Below are 25,413 nucleotides of genomic sequence, written 5' to 3'. Positions count from 1 at the left end.
CCCCACCTTATGTGGGGTTAGGCAGGGTGACCCCTTCTCTCCGTTTCTGTTCAACATGGTGGTTGACACCCTGGCGACGATCCTTGATAAGGCGAAGACCGTGGGCCACATCCACGGCATAGTCCTGCACCTAATGGAGGGAGGTGGTGTCTCCCTCCTCCAATATGCCGACGACACCATTATCATGGTGGAAGGCTCGACGACCGATATCTGAACCTGAAATTTCTGTTGTTGTGCTTCCAGCAGTTGTCACGTCTCAAAATAAACTTTGATAAGAGCGAGGTAATGGTTTTAGGCTATCCCCCTCCGAGAGCCAGAGTATTGCTAACCGACTCAACTGTCGGCTTGGTTCTTTCCCCACCACTGACCTAGGGATCCCCATTAGCGACTCTCGGCTCTCCGTGGCGGACCTGCGGCCCTCGGTGCTCAAGCTTCAGCACCGTATCGAGCCATGGCAGGGGCGATGGTTGTCTAAGGCGGCTCAGACGATCCTCATCAGCTCGTCCTTGTCCAGCCTCTTCCTGTTCATCATGAGTTTCTACAGCCTGCCCGAAATGTTGCACCATGAGATCGGTTCAGTCCAGGCGCGCTTTTACCGGGTCGGTGATGGTGATAAGCAGAAATACCATATCGTTCGTTGGACCGACATCTGCAAACCTAGGGACCAAGGCGGCATCGGCATCATGTCCTCCAAACACATGAACCCGGCACTCCTGATGAGGTGGCTCTGGCGCATTGCGAATGGCGAGGGTGGTCTGTGGTTGCAAATCATCTGAAACAAATACTTGTGCGGCCAACCTCTTGCCTTCTGCCTTAGGGCAGGGGGATCCCAGTTTTGGCAGTCCGTCATCCAGCTGCTCCCGGTTCTCCGCATCGGGACCTCCATCACGGTCGGCTCTAGGACAACCACTTTGTTTTGGTTCGACTGGTGGACAGGGGACTCCCCCTTCACTGCCTGGTTCCCGGATCTCTTCTCCATTGCGGTGGAGTCTAGGATCTCCGTCGAGATGGCCCTTATTGACTTAGGGCGTCTCGCATTCCGGTGGCCATTTGGGCCCCCAGAAATTGCCGCCTGGCATGAGCTCCTGGAGGCCGTTGCGCTTCACGAGCCTAATCTGGCGCAGCCTCATGACCGCTTATCCTAGCGCCTAGAGCCCTCGGGCCGATTCTCCACGAAGTTCCTATACCAGGCCATCGCCCCCACCCCAGGCCTGGCGCTCCTCAAGTTGATCTTGGCTATCCGTGTGCCCCTCAGGATCAGGATCTTCCTATCGCAATGGATCTGTTGTCGGCTTCCCTCCGGCGCAGAGGTGTTAAAATGGAATGGCCCGGGCGATGGGATGTGTCCCCTAGTGGGACTGAGTAAACCTTGAATCACATTTTCTTCTCATGCGTCTCCGCCCAGTTCCTCTGGAGCTGCCTCTGTGAGGTAGTCAGGGGTAGTTGGTGCAACACCAACTTCCCGGACCTCCTCACCGAGGTCCAGGCATCTACCCCGTCGGGCCGCCACATTAGGTGACTGCTCATTGGGGTCCTTACTTGGACGCTCTGGATCGTGCGTAATAAGCTTGTCATCCAGTAAGTGCCTCTTCGACGTGCCACTGACGCAGTATTCAAAATGTGTGGTTATTTGCAGCTCTGGCGGCCGCTTAGCCGCCACCAGGACTGGGACGCCATCAACATCATCATTGCTGACCTTCGCGCGATGGCTCTTCGCTTGGCGCCGCCACCTGAGCCGGATTAGCTTCTAGCTGCGGTGTAACAACCTTTGTTTTCGTTTTCAGGGCTTGTTAAGTTGTGCCCTCAGCAGAACCCTCTTTACTCTATGTTGTGCGACTTTCTGTGTGTGTGGGGGGGTGAACCTCTGTGATACTTTGTGGCTGTGGTGGTTTGCTTTATTTATAAAGCGGGGCGAAAGCCTTTTGGGTAAAATATTACTCTCTGTTGAACAAAATGCATGTGCTGGAACCGATTCCTAGTTTCCTGGTAAACGACTACTTTGATATGTAGCATCTTGTATGCCATCTTGTTTGTGTTTAGGTAGTCACAAGCAACATGACATCTGATTGAGATCCAAATGTTTAGCAAAATGAGATTTGTTTTGACGTATGGACACAAGATACATAACTTTAAAGTTAAATTCGACCTTCAAATAAGAAAATGAACACAAAGTATGCCATCAATAAGACTTTTCTTGTGATTGTCACTACCTATTATTCACATCGGAGCTTGTCTACTCTTACTTTCTGTATGTTTCATGGTCCAACCAAGATTCGGAATTACATGTGAGGGCAGATGTATGTAGTCTTAATATTCAATTTCTTGGCTCTCTTCGACGAATTCTTCTTGGGGACTATGGACCTCGGGCGGCTTAACTATGGGGTCATCACACTCATCCCCAAAGTCCCGGACGCAGCTGACATCCGCCAGTTCCGACCTATCACCGTGATCAATGTGATATTCCGGATCCAGGCCAAAGGGTACGCCAATAGGGTGACCCTTTTAGCTGACACCATCACCCATCCCAATCAATCGGCCTTCATTCAGGGGCGATTCATTTTGGATGAGGTGTTGGTCTTCCACGAGGTCCTTCATGAAGTCCGCTCCAAACACCACCGGGCGGTCTTCCTGAAGCTTGACTTCCATAAAGCCTATGACACGGTTCATTGGCCCTTCCTTCGAGAAGTTTTGATCCGCAAGGGCTTCGATGACCGCTGGGTGACCCAAGTTATGCAGCTCGTCTCCTGCGGCCGGACCGCTGTTAACATTAACGATGAGATTGGTCCCTTCTTCCCCACGCTTTGTGGGGTCCGACAAGGCGACCCATTCTCCCCATTCTTGTTTAACATGGTGGTGGACGCCCTTGCGGCCATCCTAGACAAGGCCAAGTTGGCGGGCCATATCCACGGCGTGGTTCCCCACCTAGTAGGAGGGGGAGGGGTTTCCCTCCTACAATATGCCGACGACACCATAATAATGGTCGAGGGCTCCGCGTCCGATATTGCCAACCTGAAGTTTCTCCTCCTATGCTTCCAACAGATGTCAGGGCTCACTATCAACTTTGACAAAAGCGAAGTGATGGTTCTGGGATACACACCGGACGAGGCCCTGGGCATTGCTGACCGGCTTAATTGCCGCCTGGGTACTTTCCCCACGACATATTTGGGGATACCCATTAGTGACTCGCGACTCACCGTGGCGGACCTCCGCCCAACCGTGACCCGGATGCAACACCGGGTTGAGCCCTGGAAGGGGCGGTGGCTCTCGAAGGCGACGAGGGTAATGCTCATCAACTCCTCGCTTGCCAGCCTCCTCTGGTTCCTCATGAGCTTCTACAGCTTGCATGAGATGCTCCATCAGGAGATCGCCAAGGACCAGTCCAAGTTTTTCTGGGCAGGCGAGGGAGACAAGCAGAAGTACCATATGGTGAGCTGGCCCGACATTTGCAAACCCAAGGACCAGGGCGGTCTTGGGATCATGTCTTCTCGGCGCATGAGCATCGCTCTCCTGACCTGTTGGCTCTGGCGTATCGCCAACGAGGAGGGCGGCCTCTGGCTCACCATCCTCTGAAATAAGTACCTTCGGGGCCAGCCTCTTGCTTTTTGCCAGCGCTCGGGTAGATCCTAGTTCTGGCAGGCGGTGATCCAGCTTCTCCCCGTGCTCCGTATTGGCACCTCCATCTCTGTGGGCTCCGGGTCCTCAACCCTGTTTTGGTTCAACCGCTGGCTAGGGGACTCCCCCTTGGCCGCCCGCTTCCCAGGCCTTTTTGCCATTGCGGCTGACCCTTGGATCTCCGTCGAGACGGCCCTTATTGACTTAGGGTGTCTCGCCTTCCGGCGCCCCTTTGGCCCCCTTGAGGTGGATGAGTGGGACTCCCTTCTCCAGGATATCGCTCTCCTGCCGATGGACGTTGAGGGCGCCCCGGACTCCATCTCTTGGCGTCTGGAGCCCTCTGGCCGCTTCTCCACGAAATCTCTCTATGCGGCCATTGCCCCTTCGCTGGACCCTGAGCCTTTTAGCCTGATTTGGGACATTCGCCTCCCCCTCAAGATCAGGATATTCCTGTGGCAGTGGATCCGGGGACGCCTCCCCTCTGGGGTTGAAGTCCGCAAGCGCAATGGCCCCGGCGACGGGATGTGTCCCCTATGCGACACGGTGGAGGATTCAAACCACATTTTCTTCTCCTGCTCCACAGCCCAGTTCCTGTGGTCCTGCTTCCGAGAGACGGTCGGCGGACAGTGGTGCAATACCAACTTCCCCGACTTACTCGCTGAGATACACCCCCCCCCTCGCTACCGCCATATTAGATGGTTGTGCATCAGGGTCCTCGCCTGGACGCTATGGACCATTCGCAACAAACTTGTTATTCAAAAAGTGCCTCTGCGACGTGCGACTGACGCGATCTTCAAAATGTGTGGCTATTTGCAGCTCTGGCGGCCGCTTAGCCGCCCATAGGACCGGGACGTCATCAACACCCCGACCTTCGATCGATGGCCTTCCGCTTGGCGCCTCTACTTCCGCCACCTCCACCGGAGCCTGACTAGACCTGCTCCTCGTGTTGCAGGATCTATGTGTGTTCTTTGTTTCTAGGGCTTGTTGAGTTGTGCCCTCAGCATTAACCCCTCTCACCTTTTATTTGTGTGTAAGACCTATGTGTGTGGATGTTTGAACCTTGTTGGATGTTTGGCTCGGTGGTTTGCTTTATATATAAAGCGGGGTGAAAGCCTTTTTCGGTAAACTTCATCTGACCATTTTACTAAAAACCATGTACCATATGATTGCATCTATACATAGAAACAGGAGACAGAGCACACACCGCCAAACTATGAATACTTAAAAATATATATATTTTATAAGAAATATTAGATTTATATCTCTAAATTAAAAAAATGCAAAAGTACTACCCTGTTAAAAAAATATACTTATTGTTGGTAACGGCAACCAACAGAGGTTAGTTGCAATGGGCAACCAAAAGCATCACAACTTCACATCCTTGAGGCACCGTAGTTCCCCTACTCGAACCCTCGCGCCATCACGGCTACATCACCGAGAAAAAACCGCTCAAACAAAAAAGAGCTCGAACCATGCATCGTGGGGGACGAATTTCGTCGTTCAGTCTACACCAACCACCGCAAGTGTACGTCGCGCTCAGTGAATTTTTCTCCAGTTACTCGCACCCATCTAATCATCTAGATGCCGCCAACCTCCTAAACATAATCCGCCATTGGCTGCGCGGAACATGACTATCCGCGGGCATGAACCGGATTGGCATAGATCATGGTGCGGGCGGCCAACGACAATAATAGGACAAGTGACAGTGTCTAGGCGGTTGGTGGCATCAATATGAGTAGATGGGTGCAACTAATGGAAAACTTCTCAGTGCACGCGATGTACGCTTGTGGCGATCAGTGTAGATTGAACGACGAAATTCGTCCTCCATGATGCATGCTTCAATCCCCTTTTTGTCTGAATGCATTCTTCTCATCGATGCAATCCTGATGCCGCAAGGGGGAGCTACGGTGCGTCAGGGGTGTGCAATTGTGACAGGGGGTATGTCGTTTCGGGGTATACAAACTTTTCGTTACCCTTTGCAACAAAATAATCCTTGCTAGACCTTGATGATCGAGCAAGTTAGATGTCGACACCCCGTGCGCGCCGGGGGGGGGGGGGATGACCTTGCCACTGCCCCCTCCCTGCTCAGGGCGTAGATGGTTCAGATCTTAGGATGCCTACGTAGGCCCACACTCTACACTCGAGTAAGCTCATGGAGAAACTCGGAATGTTTCTCATGTTACACAAGGGAATAGTCCTCGATGAGTTGATTCTCCCATTTCATCGAAGGACAGTTGAGAGATAATACTATGAAATTATTAGGTTGTACAATACTAAAATATATATCAATTTTTATGTTATTCTCACCTCACAAGTTATTATGTATCATGGTAATAACCATAGTATGAGTGAGCTTACCCATGTTGAGTTCTTGTATGGTCCTATCATTGAGCAACAACTACTGAATTTGAGGAGAGGAACGAGAGCAAATGGCAGCACAAACGACAATATGACCTGCAGCACACAAATAAATCGTCATTAAACATGCGCATAGCCTGTATACTCATTTACTTTATGGTGCATTGAGATGGAAAGGTGACCGCTGCTATATTGATAAGTTGACGAACTCGTAAAGCACCACCAATGCCGCAAATTATCAAAGTAGGCACCATGGTGAGACAAGGAGCAAAAAGGTATATGATGAATACCCTCATCCCTGAGAATCCCTGTGAATGTTCATGTTAGATAAATTATACCGAGGGGCATTGGGCGAGGGAATCATGTACAAAAAACACTGTATGTACTTTTAATGCAAAACTAGGGCTTGAACGTTATTCTAAATTTTGAAATATTTAATAGATGATTTTTTAATATAAAAAATGGAAAATGTAATTTAATAATGAGCAAGCATGGGACATGGATTTTTGGAACATGCTCCATGTGCGCCTATTATGAATAGTAAAATCAGAAAAAATAGACTATTCTGTTGTTTTTTTTTGTAACATACATGATCGATTGTTCTACTTACATGTGAAGTTTCATGAAGAAATGACATCCGTGGTATTCTAGGCAAAAATAATAATAATATCGGTGCTATAAAAAGGACTATGTTTGAAGTAATTTGGAGATCAGATTTCATTTTCTTCGCTAAGAATACGACGTGTGTCATTTCCTTGCAAAACTTCATATATGAATAGAACCGTCAACTAAGTTTGATTAGCTAAATTTTTTGAATTGTCTGATTTTTTTTATTTTTAGATTTTACTATTAATAATGGGTGCGCGTGGAACCATGTGCACCATTGTATTTCCCGTAAGTATGTTAGTAATGTGACTTATATAAGTTTTCCCCTTTAGCATGTATGGTAATAAAATTTCTAGTCTGCGAGAATTAGTGCTGGCATATAAGTTTTCCCCTTTACTCCCTTATAATAAGTTCAATTTTAGAATAACATTGTATTATGTAATATAAATTAAACGTGCACAACACGAATTTGTGAGTCCAATAAAATGTTAACAATGTTACAACTTTACCTGCATAATGTATTGCCCAGAGTAGGTGGTAACCACTGCACAGCTTTGTCCAGAAGCTAATAATGCCAAACCATAAAAAATTGATCTTGACCGTCCCAAAATATTCTATAAAATAAAAATGATTTCAACTGAGAGTATACATGATAATTTACTTCTATGAATTTTTAGTACATAATATGTATGGTCTATTCTTTATGGTGAATCCTACTCCCTCCGATCCATAATAAGTGTTGCAGTTTTGAACAAGTGTTCAAGACTGCGACACTTATTATGGATCGGAGGGAGTATTATACTTCTGAAATGTAAGGCGAATGACCTCCCAATTATGTTTGGGGAAATATTAACCTTGAATAGTACGGATGCTGACTTTAAAGTGAGACTGCTGCATGTGTTCGTATCATCCAGTGAAAGATTATCAGCACATATAGTTCCAGAGAGTGATACAATGGCAACATTTATGACGAGCGCAAGAAACAAAGCGAATGCATTCTCTAGCAAGAAGAACACAGATGCATCCTGCAAAAAATTTACTAAAATTATATCTGCTGGTACTTCTGCAACTAGAACCAAAGAAGTGGGTACCATAGATCTAGCAATAGCTGCAAATACTATGACCTTGTTATATATATGTTGTACAATCATGTCAGCTTTAATGCATGGTGTAATTAGCTTATGTTTGTGTAGATCTTTTCCCCCCTTTTGGCTTCTTTTATTTCCAAAAATCTTGGCGATTCGTACACTTTGCTAGCCTAGTATTTTGTGGTTTACTACAGATACTATTTCAAATGTTGCATGTTTCTTGAAAGCAATAAGATATTAATCACTATGGCCAACTGCATTTAAGGGCTATATTGTGTATGGGGACATATAGTATTGTAAGCACATAGAAAAAGGAAGTCTAAGTAGAATATTCAAAATAGAACAAAAATACTGAATTTGGATATTTACCTTAACTGCTTCAGAGGATGATGGTAATTTTCTTGATGAAACAAGAGAAGAATGTAGGAAGAGATTGTGCCTAGTATTTCAAAAACAATTGAAATTAGTGGAAGCTATTTCTTTTTAGTTTACACACTAGACAAAACCCCCTATGCTTTTTGGTGATAAAAGTTCATTTGTGGAATAGGGACTGAAAGTTTTCAACCAATCATCAACAACAACAACAACAACAAAGCCTTTAGTCCCAAACAAGTTGGGGTAGGCTAGAGGTGAAACCCATAAGATCTCGCAACCAACTCATGGCTCTGGCACATGGATAGCAAGCTTCCACGCACCCCTGTCCATAGCTAGCTCTTTGGTGATACTCCAATCCTTCAGGTCTCTCTTAACGGACTCCTCCCATGTCAAATTCGGTCTACCCCGCCCTCTTGACATTCTCCGCACGCTTTAGCCGTCCGCTATGCGCTGGAGCTTCTGGAGGCCTGCGCTGAATATGCCCAAACCATCTCAGACGATGTTGGACAAGCTTCTCTTCAATTGGTGCTACCCCAACTCTATCTCATATATCATCATTCCGGACTCGATCCTTCCTCGTGTGGCCACACATCCATCTCAACATACGCATCTCCGCCACACCTAACTGTTGAACATGTCGCCTTTTAGTCGGCCAACACTCCGCGCCATACAACATTGCGGGTCGAACCGCCGTCCTGTAGAACTTGCCTTTTAGCTTTTGTGGCACTCTCTTGTCACAGAGAATGCCAGAAGCTTGGCGCCACTTCATCCATCCGGCTTTGATTCGATGGTTCACATCTTCATCAATACCCCCATCCTCCTGCAACATTGACCCCAAATACCGAAAGGTGTCCTTCCGAGGTACCACCTGGCCATCAAGGCTAACCTCCTCCTCCTCACACCTAGTAGTACTGAAACCGCACATCATGTACTCGGTCTTAGTTCTACTAAGCCTAAACCCTTTCGATTCCAAGGTTTGTCTCCATAACTCTAACTTCCTATTTACCCCCGTCCGACTATCGTCAACTAGCACCACATCATCCGCAAAGAGCATACACCATGGGATATCTCCTTGTATATCCCTTGTGACCTCATCCATCATCCAAGAGTATAAAATAACCTTAGTGGATAGTCTTGTTAATAGGTGCAAGAGTGAACGAGAATATTTATGTAGCCGGAAACAATGATGTACAACTGAATAGCTGATTTGTAACCATAAATACCAAATCGACTAGTTTCTCATGTGCCCTTAATTTATTATCAGCATGCAATTCGCAAACATAGAATGTCTATCAGGAATAAATATTGCAAATACATGTTCTTATTTATATTTCCATAAGAATACAGTGTTCATGTTGATGACCAACGAAGCAACAAATATGTGCCATACTTACGGTACAACAAGGGCACTGATCAGTGCGACTGCATCTGAGATAGCATAGTGTCCTTTAAGTCTTGGGATAAATAACCCTTCAATTAACTCATTCATTGGAGGATTGACATGGCTCAGCTCTATAAAGAAGCAAGAGGCCATGATGAGCATAAACACTGCAATCATGAACTCCAATTTCCGGACCTTAAGAGAAAAGGGACTTTATAAATATCACTGCATTTATTAACATCATATATACGAAACAATGAATGTGTTCTTGCTATCTTAGGTATTGTTACATAGGAAGTCTCTTGCAAGCAGTGAAGGATCTAGCACAATGGGCCAGGGTGGGCCATTAGTGAAGATAACCATCAAAAAAATTATTTATTAGTTTTTTCTATGATATAAAGGCTAATGGGAAATCCCAGCTCGTAAGTGTCTCATCTACGAAATTTCAGCTCCTGGTACTAAATAGTCCAAAGTGGATCTAGCACATCCTTTGTAACCCTAACAACCTTTGTATCTATTCCATGTACAGCTGTGTATAAACAGAGATCAAGGTCTCTGATGATTTCTCACAGCAAAACTTTCTCAGTTATTACTGTTATACTTATGAAAGGGACGAGATTTTGGTTACTGCAAGTTCCAAAAATATTTTTCCCTTCTGTTTTATAGCGGGATGAAATGTCTTACCCCATAGCTTTGTAATCCGAGAAGCAGTATAACAGTTGCTGCACAAATCAGTACACCAGCCCAGAAAGGAAGATCAAGCACCATGTTGTATGCTAAAGCAGTTCCAAGAACTGTATAAACATAATGAAAAATAATAATAAGACCTAAGTATATATCAAAGTAAAATAACTGATAAAGCATTCAATTTTTCAACTATGTACTCCAGCAAAAGTTACCATCCCCGTCCTAAACACTACAAAAAAGGACACTAATGACGTGCGGAAATTATGTCATTTTACACAACTAAGCTGGATTATAGGTAATTTGGACTGACGTATACACATCCTATATACTCCCTCCGTAAACTAATATAAGAGCATTTAGAACACTACTTTAGTGATCTAAACGCTCTTATATTAGTTTACAGAGGAGTACTTAAGAAGTTCACCCCCACTACTTGGTTTATCTCAACATGCAGCATAGACACATCAGCATCCAGTTACGTGACACCTCATGCAGTCCCACATAGCTGACCTCTTCAGGTCTCACCACATGCAGACCATCCACGTATTTGCCAGCTCAGAAAAATATTTAGTTTTCTTTTATGATAATCACCGATTGATTACTTACTCCTTGCTCCACGCGGCCAACCATAATTTAGTCCCAGCGTTTTGGTGTCCCTATCTCTCCCTAATTTACTCTCCCACTAATTGATTTGCCGTGGCTCTCTTTATCTTCCACGGTAGGTCATCATCTCCCCAATAAACTCTCCTGCCAATTGATTTTTCATGGATCTCTTTATCTTCTACGGCAGATTATCTCCATCCTTCCACCAAACAAACACAACCTGGAGATGCAGACCTTGAGGCCCTGCGCCATGGAGAGGATGGTCAACATGGTTACTTGACGAAGTGGCCCTCCACAAGCCCAAACCTGAAGAACCTGCACAGGATGGCAGCACCATCTTCATCTGCAGGTACGTTGAGCCCTTGCCTGGGAACAGCCGCGGCCCCGTCTGGAACGCCGTTAACTTGAACGACGCCGTGTTGCAGAACGTGCAGTCATCGCCGATCCACCGCTCAGGCCAGAATCTGGCTGTCTTGGGGCCCAGTTGTACTCCATCCGCCCCATGGAGTTGGGCAGTAATTCATCATCCACCGACACGTATCTTGGTGTCGTCCGGGAAGACCTTTCCTTCGATGGCGCCGTTGACCTCGCCTACGAGCCGGTAACTAATCGTTTACCTTAATCCCTAATTAAATATCTAAAATTTACCTCGAGGGGCTGTTAATTTCGCTTCCTGCATGTATGTTTCCTCTCATACAAGTTATAGTATTGGCGAAATTTGGAGTTCCTACAAGTTATTAAGTATTGGGCGAAATTTGGAGTTCCTTATGTGCCTCCCACGCTCACGCCATCCGATTCATGTCAGGTTGTTTCTGGTTCCTCCATGGCTCCATTCATAATCCTTCTCTACTATCGTACTAACTGTGAGGTTATCCTACATGGTTTGCTGATTGTTTTGTGGCCAGGCACATAAATGAATGATTGTTTGTATTATTTGTTATCCCAATGATGCATGGCAATTGGTTGTTCTTTTGGATTGCTATCAAATTGTGCTATCTAATATAGTACTCATGTTGCTTTGTAGGGAGGTTCTTACCAAATGTCTCCACACAAGCTTTGTGGATTGGAACTAGGAGTGCAAATTAGTTTTCTCTATTAAGGATTTGATAGTGAAGGTGGTCCTATAACCTATTTCCACTTGACTTTAAAAATTTTTGAAGGCGCCCTTGCTGATTTTATTAATGCTTCCTGCTCAAGTAGCAAGTGATTGATATGTTGCTCACTTAGATCATCGTATCTTGCAGGCACCTTCTTCTTTCTTCTTTTAATTGCAATATAAATTGGATCTCTCAATTGTGAAATGCCATCTTCTCTACTTATCCTCTACAGGCACAATTGTACTGTTTTGTGTCCAATCTCAGTATGCCATTTGAATTTTGTATAGCTTGCATAGTCCCAGATTCATTAGCTCATTCCAATATTTTTTAATAGCTTACATATTATCATTTGCATGACTAAGTATGAGGGCACTATCATCCCTTCCTTCCAAGTATTGGCCGCTACTATTTGCATTAGCTTTGCCCCAGAACATATCCCTTATTGCACTTTGACAGAGCAAGTACAGAGATCTCATTAATGGTCAGTTATACATTATTGTAGATGTTCTTTGATTTACAAAGACAAGGACCTCCTACTATTGATGCTTCCTAAGCATCGTTTCTACCATTTGTTATCTCATATTATGTTGATGAGTAGATACAATTATCTGTTGTAACACCTATGTCTACACTTGCTGGCATTTGCTTATGTAACACCTACCTGGCTATATATTGTAGGACTTATATACTAAAATGCAGAAGATTGATTTACAACAAGAGTCACAAACAATACACAATAAGTATCTCAAAAACTACAATTTGTAGATAACCTTTCATGTTGTCTCCATTTTAGAATCTCGGTTCTTGATGTGTATATATAGCATTGGTTTATATGTAAATCAGATGAGATAATTATGCCATGCCACTATATTTAATAAAAACATCACATAATACACATTCTGCTATCTTTATAATTATACTCCAAGAATTGTGTTCATTTCAGCTATTTCATCTTAAGATCATATATCTACTACTACAACAACAACAACAACAACAAAGCCTTTAGTCCCTACAAGTTGGGGTAGGCTAGAGGTGAAAACCATAAGATCTCGCAACCAACTCATGGCTCTGGCACATGGATAGCAAGCTTCCACGCACCCCTGTCCATAGCTAGCTCTTTGGTGATACTCCAATCCTTCAGGTCTCTCTTAACGGACTCCTCCCATGTCAAATTCGGTCTACCCCGCCCTCTCTTGACATTCTCCGCACGCTTTAGCCGTCCACTATGCACCAGAGCTTCTGGAGGCCTGCGCTGAATATGCCCAAACCATCTCAGACGATGTTGGACAAGCTTCTCTTCAATTGGTGCTACCCCAACTCTATCTCGTATATCATCATTCCGGACTCGATCCTTCCTCGTGTGGCCACACATCCATCTCAACATACGCATCTCCGCCACACCTAACTGTTGAACATGTCGCCTTTTAGTCGGCCAACACTCAGCGCCATACAACATTGCGGGTCGAACCGCCGTCCTGTAGAACTTGCCTTTTAGCTTTTGTGGCACTCTCTTGTCACAGAGAATGCCAGAAGCTCGGCGCCACTTCATCCATCCGGCTTTGATTCGATGGTTCACATCTTCATCAATACCCCCATCCTTTTGCAGCATTGACCCCAAATACCGAAAGGTGTCCTTCTGAGGTACCACCTGGCCATCAAGGCTAACCTCCTCACACCTAGTAGTACTGAAACCGCACATCATGTACTCGGTTTTAGTTCTACTAAGCCTAAACCCTTTCGATTCCAAGGTTTGTCTCCATAACTCTAACTTCCTATTTACCCCCGTCCGACTATCGTCAACTAGCACCACATCATCCGCAAAGAGCATACACCATGGGATATCTCCTTGTATATCCCTTGTGACCTCATCCATCACCAATGCAGAAAAGATAAGGGCTCAAAGCTGACCCCTGATGCAGTCCTATCTTAATCGGGAAGTCATCAGTGTCGACATCACTTGTTCGAACACTTGTCACAACATTATCGTACATGTCCTTGATGAGGGTAATGTACTTTGCTGGGACTTTGTGTTTCTCCAAGGCCCACCACATGACATTCTGCGGTATCTTATCATAGGCCTTCTCCAAGTCAATGAACACCATATGCAAGTCCTTCTTTTGCTCCCTATATCTCTCCATAAGTTGTCGTACCAAGAAAATGGCTTCCATGGTCGACCTCCCAGGCATGAAACCAAACTGATTTTTGGTCACGCTTGTCATTCTTCTTAAGCGGTGCTCAATGACTCTCTCCCATAGCTTCATTGTATGGCTCATCAGCTTAATTCCACGGTAATTAGTACAACTCTGAACATCCCCCTTGTTCTTGAAGATTGGTACTAATATACTCCGTCTCCATTCTTCTGGCATCTTGTTTGCCCGAAAAATGAGGTTGAAAAGCTTGGTTAGCCATACTATCGCTATGTCCCCGAGACCTTTCCACACCTCAATGGGGATACAATCAGGGCCCATCGCCTTGCCTCCTTTCATCCTTTTTAAAGCCTCCTTGACCTCAGACTCCTGGATTCGCCGCACAAAACGCATGCTGGTCTCATCAAAGGAGTCGTCCAGTTCAATGGTAGAACTCTCATTCTCCCTATTGAACAGCTTGTCGAAGTACTCCCGCCATCTATGCTTAATCTCCTCGTCCTTCACCAAGAGTTGGCCTGCTCCGTCCTTGATGCATTTGACTTGGCCAATATCCCTCGTTTGGCCATCTTATAGATGTCCCTTTCACCTTCCTTCGTGCCTAACCGTTGGTAGAGGTCCTCATATGCCCGACCCCTTGCTTCACCAACAGCTCACTTTGCGGCCTTCTTCGCCATCTTGTACTTCTCTATGTTGTCTGGACTCCTATCCAGGTATAGGCGTTTGAAGCAATCTTTCTTCTCTTTAATCGCCTTCTGGACATCATCATTCCACCACCAGGTATCCTTATCTTCGCTTCTCCTTCCCCTGGACACTCCAAGCTCCTCCGAGGCCACCTTACGAATGCAAGTCGCCATCTTCGTCCACACATTGTTCGCATCTCCTCCTTCCTCCCAAGGGCCCTCCTTAATGACCCTTTCCTTGAACGCTAGAGCTACCTCCCCCTTGAGCTTCCACCACTTCGTTCTAGCGACTTTGGCACGCTTATCCCGCTGGACACGAATCCGAAAGCGGAAGTCAGCAACCACCGGCTTATGCTGGGGTACAACACTCTCTCCAGGTATCACCTTACAGTCTAGGCACGCACGCCTATCTTCTCTTCTCGAGAGGATGAAATCAATCTGGCTAGAGTGTTGGCCACTACTAAAAGTCACCAGATGTGATTCTCTCTTTCTAAAGAGGGTGTTAGCTACAATCATGTTGTAGGCTAGAGCAAAGCTTAAGACATCTTCTCCTTCTTGATTCCTGATGCCATAGCCAAAGCCCCCGTGTGCCCCTTCAAAACCTGTGTTAGATGTACCCACGTGGCCATTGAGGTCTCCTCCTATGAAGAGCTTCTCACCAATCGGTACACTCCTAACCATGTCTTCCAGGCCTTCCCAGAACTCCCTCTTGGTGTTCTCAGTGTGGCCTACTTGCGGGGCATACGCGCTGATAACATTGAGAACCAAGTCCTCAACTACCAGCTTGACCAGGATAATCCGGTCCCCACGTCTCTTGACGTCTACCACTCCATACTTGAGGCTCTTGTTGATCAAGATGCCTACGCCATTTCTGTTTGCAGCCGTCCCTGTGTACCACAGCTTGAAGCCGGTATCCTCCACCTCCTTCGCCTTCTGTCCTCTCCATTTGGTTTCTTGGACGCAAAGGATATCAACACCTCTCCTCACCGCTGCATCAACTAGCTCCCGAAGCTTCCCTGTCAGAGACCCTACGTTCCAGCTACCTAAGCGAATCCTCCTAAGATCATATATCTACTGTGCAAACAAAATTATTCAATTTATGTATTATCACATTCATAGGACTAAGAGTTCCCGCAGCAACGCGCGGGGCATTATCTAGTGTTTACCTGACCTTGATAATCTCACCCTATTCATCTTACGGAACCAGCTGCTGGGGGGGGGGGATCTAAACAAATCAAAGTTTAATTGTTTGCGGACGGCCTGAAAAGCGTCGTCCACATCCCAGATAGGGATGTGCGAAAAAATACTTCATGGGCGGCTTGTCTGCGGACTTGTGAGCCCACATCGGACTCACCCGAAGTTGGAGTGGCAAGATGCAGCGATGGAGCATGACGTCAGCTTGATCTTCTTGTCTGCCAGAAACTGGATCTTCTGCTGCAACAAGGTCACGTCATCGAAGTTGCCCCAGTCGATACCCTTCCTCTTCCAGGAAACCAGCCTCCTCGAAGGGTCAGCCAAGAAGGCTGGGACTTCGGCCTTACCACCGGCGACTGGCTCGATGACGTAGAACCAGTCACGTTACCACTCCTTGATGGTTTCGACAAAGGTTCCTTTGAACCAGGTGGCCTTCTGGTTGTTGTTGATCATGGCCACCCGCACTCCACGATCTTGTAGCCACTGGACTTCGGCTTAATGCCGAAGGTTTTCAGCCACAGCCCGAAGTAAGGCTCGACGCGGAGGAAGGCCTCGCAAACGATTAAGAAGGATGCGAGGTGGAGGATGGAGTTTGGGGCCAGATGGTGGAAATCCAGCCCATAATAGTAGAGGGTCCCGTGCACAAAGGGGTGCAACGGGAACCCCATACCTCCGATGAGGTGGGGAACGAAAACGACCCTCTCCCACGGCTTGGGGGTGGGTGCTCGCTGGTCCTTCTCCGGTGGCCGGGTCGGAACGTTGGTGGGGATGTACCGCGCACTCCGCAGCTCCAGGATGGTGCCATCCATGACGATGGAGCCAGCCCGGTGCCCCTTCAAGGTGGCGTCGGCCATGGCCGAAAAGGGAAGCTGTGGACGTGAGAGAGGCGAGTGGATTGAGGATTGGATCTGGGCGCTGGAGCTCAGGAGGCAGTAGGCAAGGGACGAATGGAAGCGTGGATTGTCAAGGGCTCCCTTTTCACTCTTATAGGCCTGTGAAAGGCCAAGAGTCCCCTTACTACGCCGTTAAAATCGCAATGCCTCAATACAGAAACGCCATTATGCGCGTGGGGTGAAACAAAATCTTGATGATACCCCAAAATACGAGGACGATCTCTGTTTTGATAAGACGTGCCAATGAAAAATCGCCTCGGGCCGCGAATCGAGCAAGGAGTTACCGACCCACTTTGCTATAAGAAGTGATGCTTCAGAAAAAGTTGTCAAGCTACGGGCACCATTCACACCTAGGTGGATGGCCTTCGAGGCTAAGTTAGCTCGCGTCCTCGGATGCTAGGGGGATTGGCTAACACATGGTTGAAGAGTTGTTCCCTTTGGGAATTAATCTGGTTAGAGCCTGTTGGCGGGAGAGGATCTCATACCGAAATTATTTGAAGGAATTAACCTGTCAAGCCGAAGACTCTGGAGCCGAAATCACGTGTCTGATGTTATCCTTGGCATTGAAGACCAGTTCGGGGGCTACTGACGGTGTCCTGGACTAGGGGGTACCGACCTAGTCGACCCACAGTCCATGAGCCCCACCATTTCTCTAGAAGGACTCCAAAAGCCTCATATCTCAGCGTAATGAAGAAGGATTCTACCAAAGACTTGAAGTGTACTCCAAGACATGCAACAGCTTGGCAGCGCATGTAACCCTAGATTGACAACCGACCATGTGTAATCCTAGGTACCCCCAGTGTCTATATAAACTGGGAGGTCTTGTCCATAGGGGGAGGATCACAATTGCAACCACCTAGCCTTAGGGTTAGAACATTACTTACAATCTTGAGGTAGATCACGCCTGTACAGCTGTACTCGATACATTATCATCAATATAATCAAGCAGGACGTAGGGTATTACCTCTTCGAGAGGGCCTGAACCTGGGTAAATACTGTCTCCTTCGTCCCCTGTTATCCATAGATCCGAGATCCACAACTCGGGACTCCCTACCCCGAGGTATGTCGGTTTCAGTACCAACACAGGAGATTTTGGGCTTTCACCCGGGCCACAGAGGTCGAGGGCAAGGGAAGGATCACAACGCGCCTTCAGGAAGGGTAGCAATGCCCGAAACATTGCCGACATCGTGGCCACCGTCGCCAGCCAAGAGATACCCACAATCCAAATCCAAAGCCCCCCATCGCCCCACACTGCAGCAACAGCAACACCCGGAAGTCGTTGTCATCTTGGGCTAGCAGGGCAAGTGTGGAACTAGAGCAAAGGACACCGTCTTCGGATCGATGCATCGGGCCACCGGGGAAGCCCCATCACCGAGCCCCACGTCCGCCGCCATCTTGCTGCTCGAACAGCCAAGGAGGGCTGCCCCCAGCATCCGCATCGGCCACCCGCCACCGAGAGGGAGGCACGTTCATCGACTAAGGCCGTCACCTCAGATCTGCACACGCCACGCATAGCCTGTCCGCCCCCACACGCCCACGGAGAGGAGAGGAGACCCCATGCAGCACGTGCGAGCCACCGCACCTGGCAGACCCGTCACCGCTCAGCCCCGCAGCCATCGCGCGCCATGCCGGCCGGGCCTACGCTAGTTCTCGTGGCCCGTGTGCCGCCAAACCAAGCAAAAGGGAGAGAAGCCCCCCCGCCCCCCGCCGCCGCCAGTGCCACGCGGTCTTAGCCCGACGACTGTTGCCTGCGGAGGCGAGGGGCTAGAGAAGAGGGAGAGGGTGCCCGGTGGCTAGGGTTGAGCCCTCGGGTCACCGCAGGGGGCACCACTATTCATCCTCATCGCGGACGTGCTCGGGGCCATGTTTTGTATGGCGGAGGAATGCCACATATTTTAGCCTCTCGATAAATTCTGCGTGTGGCACCGCCTCGTGGGCTTGGATTCCGTCAGCTGGCAGGGAGTCGGCGCCTGGGGGAGATCAACTCGGTGATCATCATCGGCCTTGGCTTGAGTTCATCTGGATCGAGTGAAACAAACGTGTCTTGGAAAACATTTGTTCTCACCCGTGTTGTGCAGGTGGTGGCCAGACTCGTGCAAAATTAGCGTTGTGGGTTCTAGCACAATGTTGATGCCGTGAGTTACATGGCAAATAGTTGGTTGGGGAGAGACCACGCCGGGCATATGACGGTCCAACATCGATTCTGCCAAGAACTTGACAGTGAGCTGTCAGTATGGTGCCTGGATGGATCCGTTGCCCTTGGTTTCCTTGGCCGTCTAGAATGGACATTGGAACATTGTGTTCCGACGCACTTTTGGGCAGGCAGAGACTGTAGAGTCGGCTAGATTGCGGGCTACCCTCCCGCCAATGCTATTAGATTATCCGGATACCGTGTCCTGGAGTATTTCCCCTTTCGAGGTATTCTCTATGAGCTCGGTCTATCGGGCTTTATGTCGTGCGCCCATTCTTCCATGGACTAAGCCTTTGTGGAAGGCCTCGTTGCCCCTAAAGATCAAGATCTTTGTGTGGCAACTGTTGTGAGACCGCCTGCCCTCTGGGACGGAGGTGCTTAAGCGGCACTGGCCGGGCAATGGCTTATGCCCCTTGTGTGGCGTCCCGAAGACCGGGTACCACATCCTGCTCTCGTGCACTGCAGCACGTGTCTCTAGAGTTTCGCCCGCGAGGCTCTGGGGCCTGATTGTGAGGCCCTAGACCTTGGGGAGTTTCTTGAAGCCGGGGCTAACCAGGCCGGGCGAAAATGCCGCCTATCCTATTCCTAGCTTATATTTGCAGCGATGTCATGGACTTTATGGACGACGCGTAATAAAATGGTGATTGAGCGGGTCTTTCAACGGCAGGCCTCTGACTAGTTCTTCTAATTCCTTGCTTTTTTGCAGCACTGGCACCCGCTCACTAGATAGCGGGACCACGTCTGTCTTGGGCTCATGCTGGATGCGCGCTGACTACCACGCGATGGCTCGCTTCTCCATAGTGCCAATATGCCTACTGCCACTAGGTGGCTTTTTTCTTATTTCTTTTATGCTTTCTTTGGGCATGATTTTGTTGTTGCCCTAGCCAGCCATACGTGTTGCTTTGTCACTATGTATTGGGATGTTTGCTTTATCTACAAAGCGGGGCGAGCCTATTTCGAGAAGAGCACAAGGTAGCCTGAGCTGAGCTGAATCCATTGCTAGCATATGGTGTCGGGGACGGTGGATGCCGCTGCCGGACCAAATGGACTACACGCCATATTTCATAGTCCTACTACAGTAGTACCCTGATTCTTGGAAGAGGATTTGTGACTCTCGAGTGCCACACAACCCTATATGAATATAGAATTAAAAGACATATTAGGAAAGAAGACAAAAAATTCATATGCGTGGAAAATAACTAGATGTAACGTATGTCCAACCATAATTCCTGTGCCGCGGATACCACAGGCACCCATTCCCCACAAAAATGAACACAGGTGTACCATGGGCGCTCATGTTTCATATCCCAAAAATTTAGAATTTTTTGAAATTTCCTAATATTTTTTAATGCATTTTCATATAGGGGTGTGTGTACCCGGGTGCTCCAACGCATTTCCCCCTTATTCTTCTGCTACCTTGCTCGTCTAGCAGTAATACAATGGGTCTAAAGCTGCACTGATTTCTCTAGTAACATGATTCAAATTTTCTACTTAGGGCAACTCCAACCGATCCCCTATCCGGCGTTAGAGGAGGATAATTTCGGCTTTTCTCCTCTAACGTGCACCTAGCCGATCCCCATTAACCGTTAGCAGAGGATAAATTATACTCCGGCGCCTATCCCACCCCTATTTTTACTCCGCCGCTACCGCACAAAACATAACTCTTGGGCCTCTCCCTCACCACTACCTCTTCGCCGACCCCCGCTGCTATCGCGTTGCCTCCCTTGGCCCTTGCCGCCCATCTGCCCGAAACCAAGCCCGTTCGTCCACCGTCGCCGGAATCAGGTGAAACGCCACCGCCTTGCCATAACCGATTCGTCGGATTGATTCGTTTTTTCTTCCTCTTTGGCGGGCGCCGCTCCAGGCCTTGATTCCACGCCGCTGCAGGTCATTTTCACGCTTCGCCACCCACCGGTTTGTCCGAAATGACGGCGGCTGGCCAGTGCATCACCACCGCACCGCAAGTGTTCGACGAATTGCCTAGGTGAGTTTTTTTGCTCGTTTCTTTTTTAACCGAGCCATAGCCGTTTGAATTGTAGATGAAGAGGTTGAGGGAGATGGTCTTCGAAGACTCGTCGTCATCCGAAGAGGAAGAAGACGACGAAGACTTTGAAACCCTTTTAGGCATGATTTTCAATGATGATATTCGGCGCCCTAGGAGGGGATCGCGGTTTGGCCGCATGCACATCAAACGTGATAGAGCAGAGGGTCATGCCAAGATCATGAGGGACTATTTTACTTCGAAGCCAACCTATCCAGGGAAGTACTTTCGTCGGCACTTTCGGACGCACAGAAGTCTTTTTCTAACGATTGCAAAAGCCGTTGAGAAGTATGATGACTGGTTCAAGCTCCGGAGAAATGCAAGTGGAGAGATGAGTGCAAATCCTCTAACGAAGTGTGTTGCGGTTGTTTGAGTCTTGGCATATGGGTGTTCAGCCGATGCCGTTGGCGACTATGTCCGCATTGCTGAAGACACAATCTTGGAGGCTGTTCGAAGGTTCACTAAAGCAGTGATCGATGTTTTTGGACCCGAGTACTTGAGAGCACCCACCGAGGAAGACACCCAGAGGCTGATGACCGAGAGTGAAGAAAGAGGATGGCCAGGGATGCTTGGATCACTTGACTGTATGCACTGGACATGGAAAAATTGTCCTGCAGAGTGGAAGGGTCAGTACAAAGGCCACTGCAACGATCCAACGATCATTCTTGAGGCAGTTGCATCGAAGGATCTTTGGATATGGCATTCATTCTTTGGTTTGTCTGGCTCTCACAATGACTTTCAAGATCAGCACTGTTTTCTAGGCTTATTACAAGAGATGCTCCTGCTTGCAACTACTCGGTCAATGGGCACAACTACTCGATGGATTACTACCTTGCGGATAGCAACTATCCACCATGGGCTGCATTAGTCAAAACAATTCCGCGTCCAAAAGGTAACAAAAATATTCACTTTACCCAATGTCAAGAGGCTGCTAGGAAAGATGTGGAGAGAGCCTTAGGTGTGCTCCAGAAGCGCTTTGCAATTGTTCGTGGCCCTGCCAAGTACTGGAGCTTCAAGGTTCTATGGTAGATCATGACTTGTTGCATCATATTGCATAACATGATCATCGAAGACGAGAGGGAGATGCCTGAGAACTTTCGGTACATCATCAACGGGACTCCGATTGAACCAGAGTATGATCCAAATAGGATCCTGACATTCCTTGAAGAGCATCGCAAGATCGAGAACCGACAAGTTCATGCTCAGCTCCAAGATGATATTATTGAACATCACTGGCAATGTCATAGCGCTTCCTAGTTGTTCTGTCACATGTTATTTGCTACATTGGACCATTCGACGTGTTTAAATTTGAATAATTCGGTTTGTAAACTTTGCATTTGGTTTGTAAACTATATTCGTGATTTGGTTGAACATTCAGTTTCTATACGTGTGCTAATATGTAGTTGCAATGTATACTAGAATTGCAAAAGTTTAGAAAAAACAAAAATTACTCCGTTATATATAGGGGATCGGTTAGGTCCTGCCAAAACTTAGTGGAGTAAAAATACTCCAGTAAGGGTTTACTCGGCCGGATCCTCCTTTATTAGGGTCGGTTAGAGTTGCCCTTATGCTATAGTTTACCTATCCCTTTCACGTGAGTACCTACCGTGTGGATTGAATGCAAAAGGGGGAATATCGCTTTCGAACTATCGCCTAACAATTACTCCTATAAGTCAACATAAACCGATGAGCTTAATAAACTGAAAATGAGGGGGCAGTAAGTAAATATAATTTTACAAGTTAAAAAACAGAAGGAAAAACTAGGAACACTAAATTCAATACCTCCTGGTATAGTGGCAGCAATCACACCTAGCTCGGCGAAAAACCATAGGCCGTACCTGACAGGCTTGGGGTATTCACTCATACACAGCTCCGCGAGGTGCCTTCCTAAAGTAGATTATGTGAAAATATATGCTAAGCTTCATACTAAATACTCCCTCCGTTCCTAAATACTTGTCTTTCTAGGCATTTCAACAAGTGACTACATACGGAGCAAAATGAGTGAATCTACACTCTAAAATATGTCTACATACATCCGTATGTAGTAGTCATTTGAAATGTCTAGAAAGACAAGTATTTAGGAACGGAGGGAGTACAAAACAGTATATTTTGCATCAAGAGCACATTGACTATCTCACCTGTAACGATGCCAAGCTTTGCTGCCAACGACTGAATAATCAACACAAAGATGAACCCTAATAAGAGTACCCATAATAACTGAAAGAAATTACAATGTTCAGGCCCCAGTTATTCCAGCACGACGGGTGAAATAGTTTTAACATTTTGGATAATTTATTTATACCTCATATCTGTGACTGTATCCAGCCTGCAAATCAGTTTGCACTGTTGGTTTTGCAAAGTTTAAACTGTCAGAATGCAATAAACAAACAATGGAAAGGAAATATACAGTAGTGTTTTCATATTGTTTAGTGGCGATGAATTACATCTGTTCATCATCTTTTTAGCAAGATAAGTTGGCATAAACATGAGAACATTTTAAAGTCCAATGGAGAGACGACGGAAGGAGACAAGGCTGGTTGGGCTTACAGTTGCTAGGATCCAGGTAAGCCATGGAGATGAGAAATCCTGGTCCAACGTATGCTAGAAATCTCTTCCACCTAGGCCCCTGCTCAATAGTACAAGTGAACGCAAAGTTTAGTTTATTTTGTGTACTGCATCACTAACGTCTAAATTCAATTCCACCTGAAACATTCGGCAGAGTTTCCATGTTGTTGATCGTTGCTTTATATATAGAACGGGGCGAAAGCCTTTTCGGTATAAAAAAACTAACGACTCAAATTCGCAAAACCGAAGGCCTTCTGCCTATCGTCAAATGAGACTACACAAAAATGAATAAACTATCCGTCAGAGAACTAATTGATCACTAATTAGCGCGCCTCTGCCAGCAAGAAAAACATTACAAATCCAAAGGAATTATCCATCAGATAATAACTAAAGAAAATCACTAATTATCCGTCAGAGAAACCGCATAGGGGAGCGATGGGGAGCGAACAGTACCTGGACGTGGACGCCGCCGGCCGCATCATCGCCTTGTTGCCCAGAAGAAGCGACCGTCGACGCTGCCGCTGCCTCCATCTCTATCACGTCGCCGTCGGCGATGGCCACGGCCCTCCCATTCCCGTCCTGCTGCTGCCCTCGGTCCCTTCCGATGCTTCCCCTCTCTTCCATTTCTCTTCTCGTCTTCTCGGATGCACTCCGTGTGCTAACATAGGCTTGACTTTGACTTTTCTCATCGAGGCTGGCTTTGTATCCATTCCAATCCCAGATGCAAGCTGCACTCAAGGTCAACTCTCCGTTTTGTTTACACAAAGATGTACATATATAATGCGATATGGATGAATTCGGTGGGCACGCATCTAAGATCAAGGTCGTCTCTCGGGCAGGCAGCTCCTCTAGTCTAGTATAATGCCGTGATCGCTGTTGTTTCGGACATGGAAAACGTTTAACTTAATCCGGATGATTTCTGGCGAAAGAAAACCGCCTCGCGCGCCGTCCGATCGGGACAGATCGAACGCTTCTGGTTGCGCGTGGGACGCGAGTGGACCAGGTCGTACCTGAGCTCCCACCTGAGCAATAATTGCAACATCCCGATCTCGCATCTGTGTCTGCTTCTCTCGGCCTTCTTCCCTTTCCTTCTCCGTGCGCGTCGGACGAGATTCAGACTGGATGCGACGATCTTCTCGGGTGCAAGGTGGGCAGGCGGCGGCGCCGAAGGTTGCAGGGAGGGAAGTCCCTCGCGCAGACCCAACAGAAGCGATGGACTGCTCCTCCGGCGAAGTAAGCAATCGAAGCCCCTCCATTTTTCCTCTCCATAGTGTTGCGTTAGGGTTCATAGAGGGGATTTTTGGAGGTTTTTTGGTTCTGGGGCATGATGGTGGTTGATTGAGCTCATGTGTCGTTGGATCTGTTGTGGGGGGAGGGGGGTGGGAGGTGTGTGATTTGTGCGGTGAGGCTCGTCCGGATCTGCTGCGAGGGTGGGTTGATGGAGTGAGAGCTGATACATTTGCATCAGTAGGGGGACGATGTTGGTGTTTCTTCGTGCTTCATAGGAAACATCAATATGGTTGATGGTGTTTGGGTGGGATGGATTTTGGAGGGTGTTTTTAGGTTTCGTGCTGCTGTCAGTGTGCCAAAGACAGGTGAGGGGGTGGGTTCAGGGGTGGTGCTACTGTCAAGAAATGGTGTAGCTTTTTGTAGTTATGATTCAATGCAGCAACATCACACTACATAGTAGTTTTAATTCTTTTCATGTATATACAACATCTAATTTAGCATGCTTTTTTTAGATCATGGTTCAGAGATCATTTCATAGGTTATGATAGTAGATGGATAGTAGGCTGTTATGCCAGGCATTTATTCAGAACATGCTTCCATGATGAAGATTGATAGGTTTGAGTTTTTTTGTTCGGTCATGAGATGCAGTGATGTGTGCAACTGAT

General features: G+C 47.2%; 2 protein-coding genes across 9 annotated transcripts in view; one reads left to right on the top strand and one right to left on the bottom strand.

Annotated features, from left to right (window-relative positions):
* The window catches only part of LOC125543931 (metal transporter Nramp4-like), a 30,333-nt gene extending 5,953 nt beyond the window's left edge, over positions 1 to 24,380 (bottom strand). The window contains exons 1-12 of one of the 4 annotated variants that reach the window (XM_048707434.1): positions 23,972 to 24,377; positions 23,501 to 23,579; positions 23,256 to 23,296; positions 23,092 to 23,170; positions 22,736 to 22,840; positions 10,105 to 10,214; positions 9,434 to 9,615; positions 8,034 to 8,103; positions 7,431 to 7,601; positions 7,086 to 7,190; positions 6,153 to 6,278; positions 5,971 to 6,066 (exon numbers count right to left, since the gene is read on the bottom strand). In XM_048707434.1, the coding sequence (XP_048563391.1) occupies positions 5,971 to 6,066; positions 6,153 to 6,278; positions 7,086 to 7,190; positions 7,431 to 7,601; positions 8,034 to 8,103; positions 9,434 to 9,615; positions 10,105 to 10,214; positions 22,736 to 22,840; positions 23,092 to 23,170; positions 23,256 to 23,296; positions 23,501 to 23,579; positions 23,972 to 24,142 (1,335 nt within the window). In that variant the 5' untranslated portion in view covers positions 24,143 to 24,377. Of the gene's footprint in view, positions 1 to 5,970; positions 6,067 to 6,152; positions 6,279 to 7,085; positions 7,191 to 7,430; positions 7,602 to 8,033; positions 8,104 to 9,433; positions 9,616 to 10,104; positions 10,215 to 22,735; positions 22,841 to 23,091; positions 23,171 to 23,255; positions 23,297 to 23,500; positions 23,580 to 23,971 lie in introns of those variants that run through there. The other 3 variants (XR_007299074.1, XM_048707437.1, XM_048707435.1) reach the window with 3 other exon arrangements.
* Positions 10,493 to 21,685, top strand: LOC125543932. Of its 5 annotated transcripts, none has more exons than XR_007299076.1 (5): positions 10,500 to 10,825; positions 10,898 to 11,059; positions 11,136 to 11,515; positions 11,735 to 11,825; positions 11,955 to 12,128. XR_007299076.1 is itself a non-coding variant. In XM_048707438.1 (4 exons), exons 1-4 carry the CDS (start codon positions 11,035 to 11,037, stop codon positions 11,807 to 11,809), a joined length of 375 nt encoding a protein of 124 aa, XP_048563395.1. In that variant the 5' UTR covers positions 10,507 to 11,034; the 3' UTR covers positions 11,810 to 12,128. The 5 variants fall into 5 exon arrangements, 1 of the variants encoding a protein (XP_048563395.1); XR_007299078.1 differs by having other exon boundaries at positions 10,500 to 11,059; positions 11,136 to 11,311; positions 11,411 to 11,515; XR_007299077.1 differs by lacking the exon at positions 11,955 to 12,128 and adding an exon at positions 19,619 to 21,685 and having other exon boundaries at positions 10,493 to 11,059.
* Positions 24,381 to 25,413: the final 1,033 nt, after the last annotated feature.

Source organism: Triticum urartu, chromosome 3 (assembly GCF_003073215.2).
Source record: "Triticum urartu cultivar G1812 chromosome 3, Tu2.1, whole genome shotgun sequence".
Classification (NCBI taxonomy): domain Eukaryota; kingdom Viridiplantae; phylum Streptophyta; class Magnoliopsida; order Poales; family Poaceae; genus Triticum; species Triticum urartu.
Note: the sequence above shows the minus strand (reverse complement) of the source record. Positions and strands in the feature narration are given on the sequence as shown.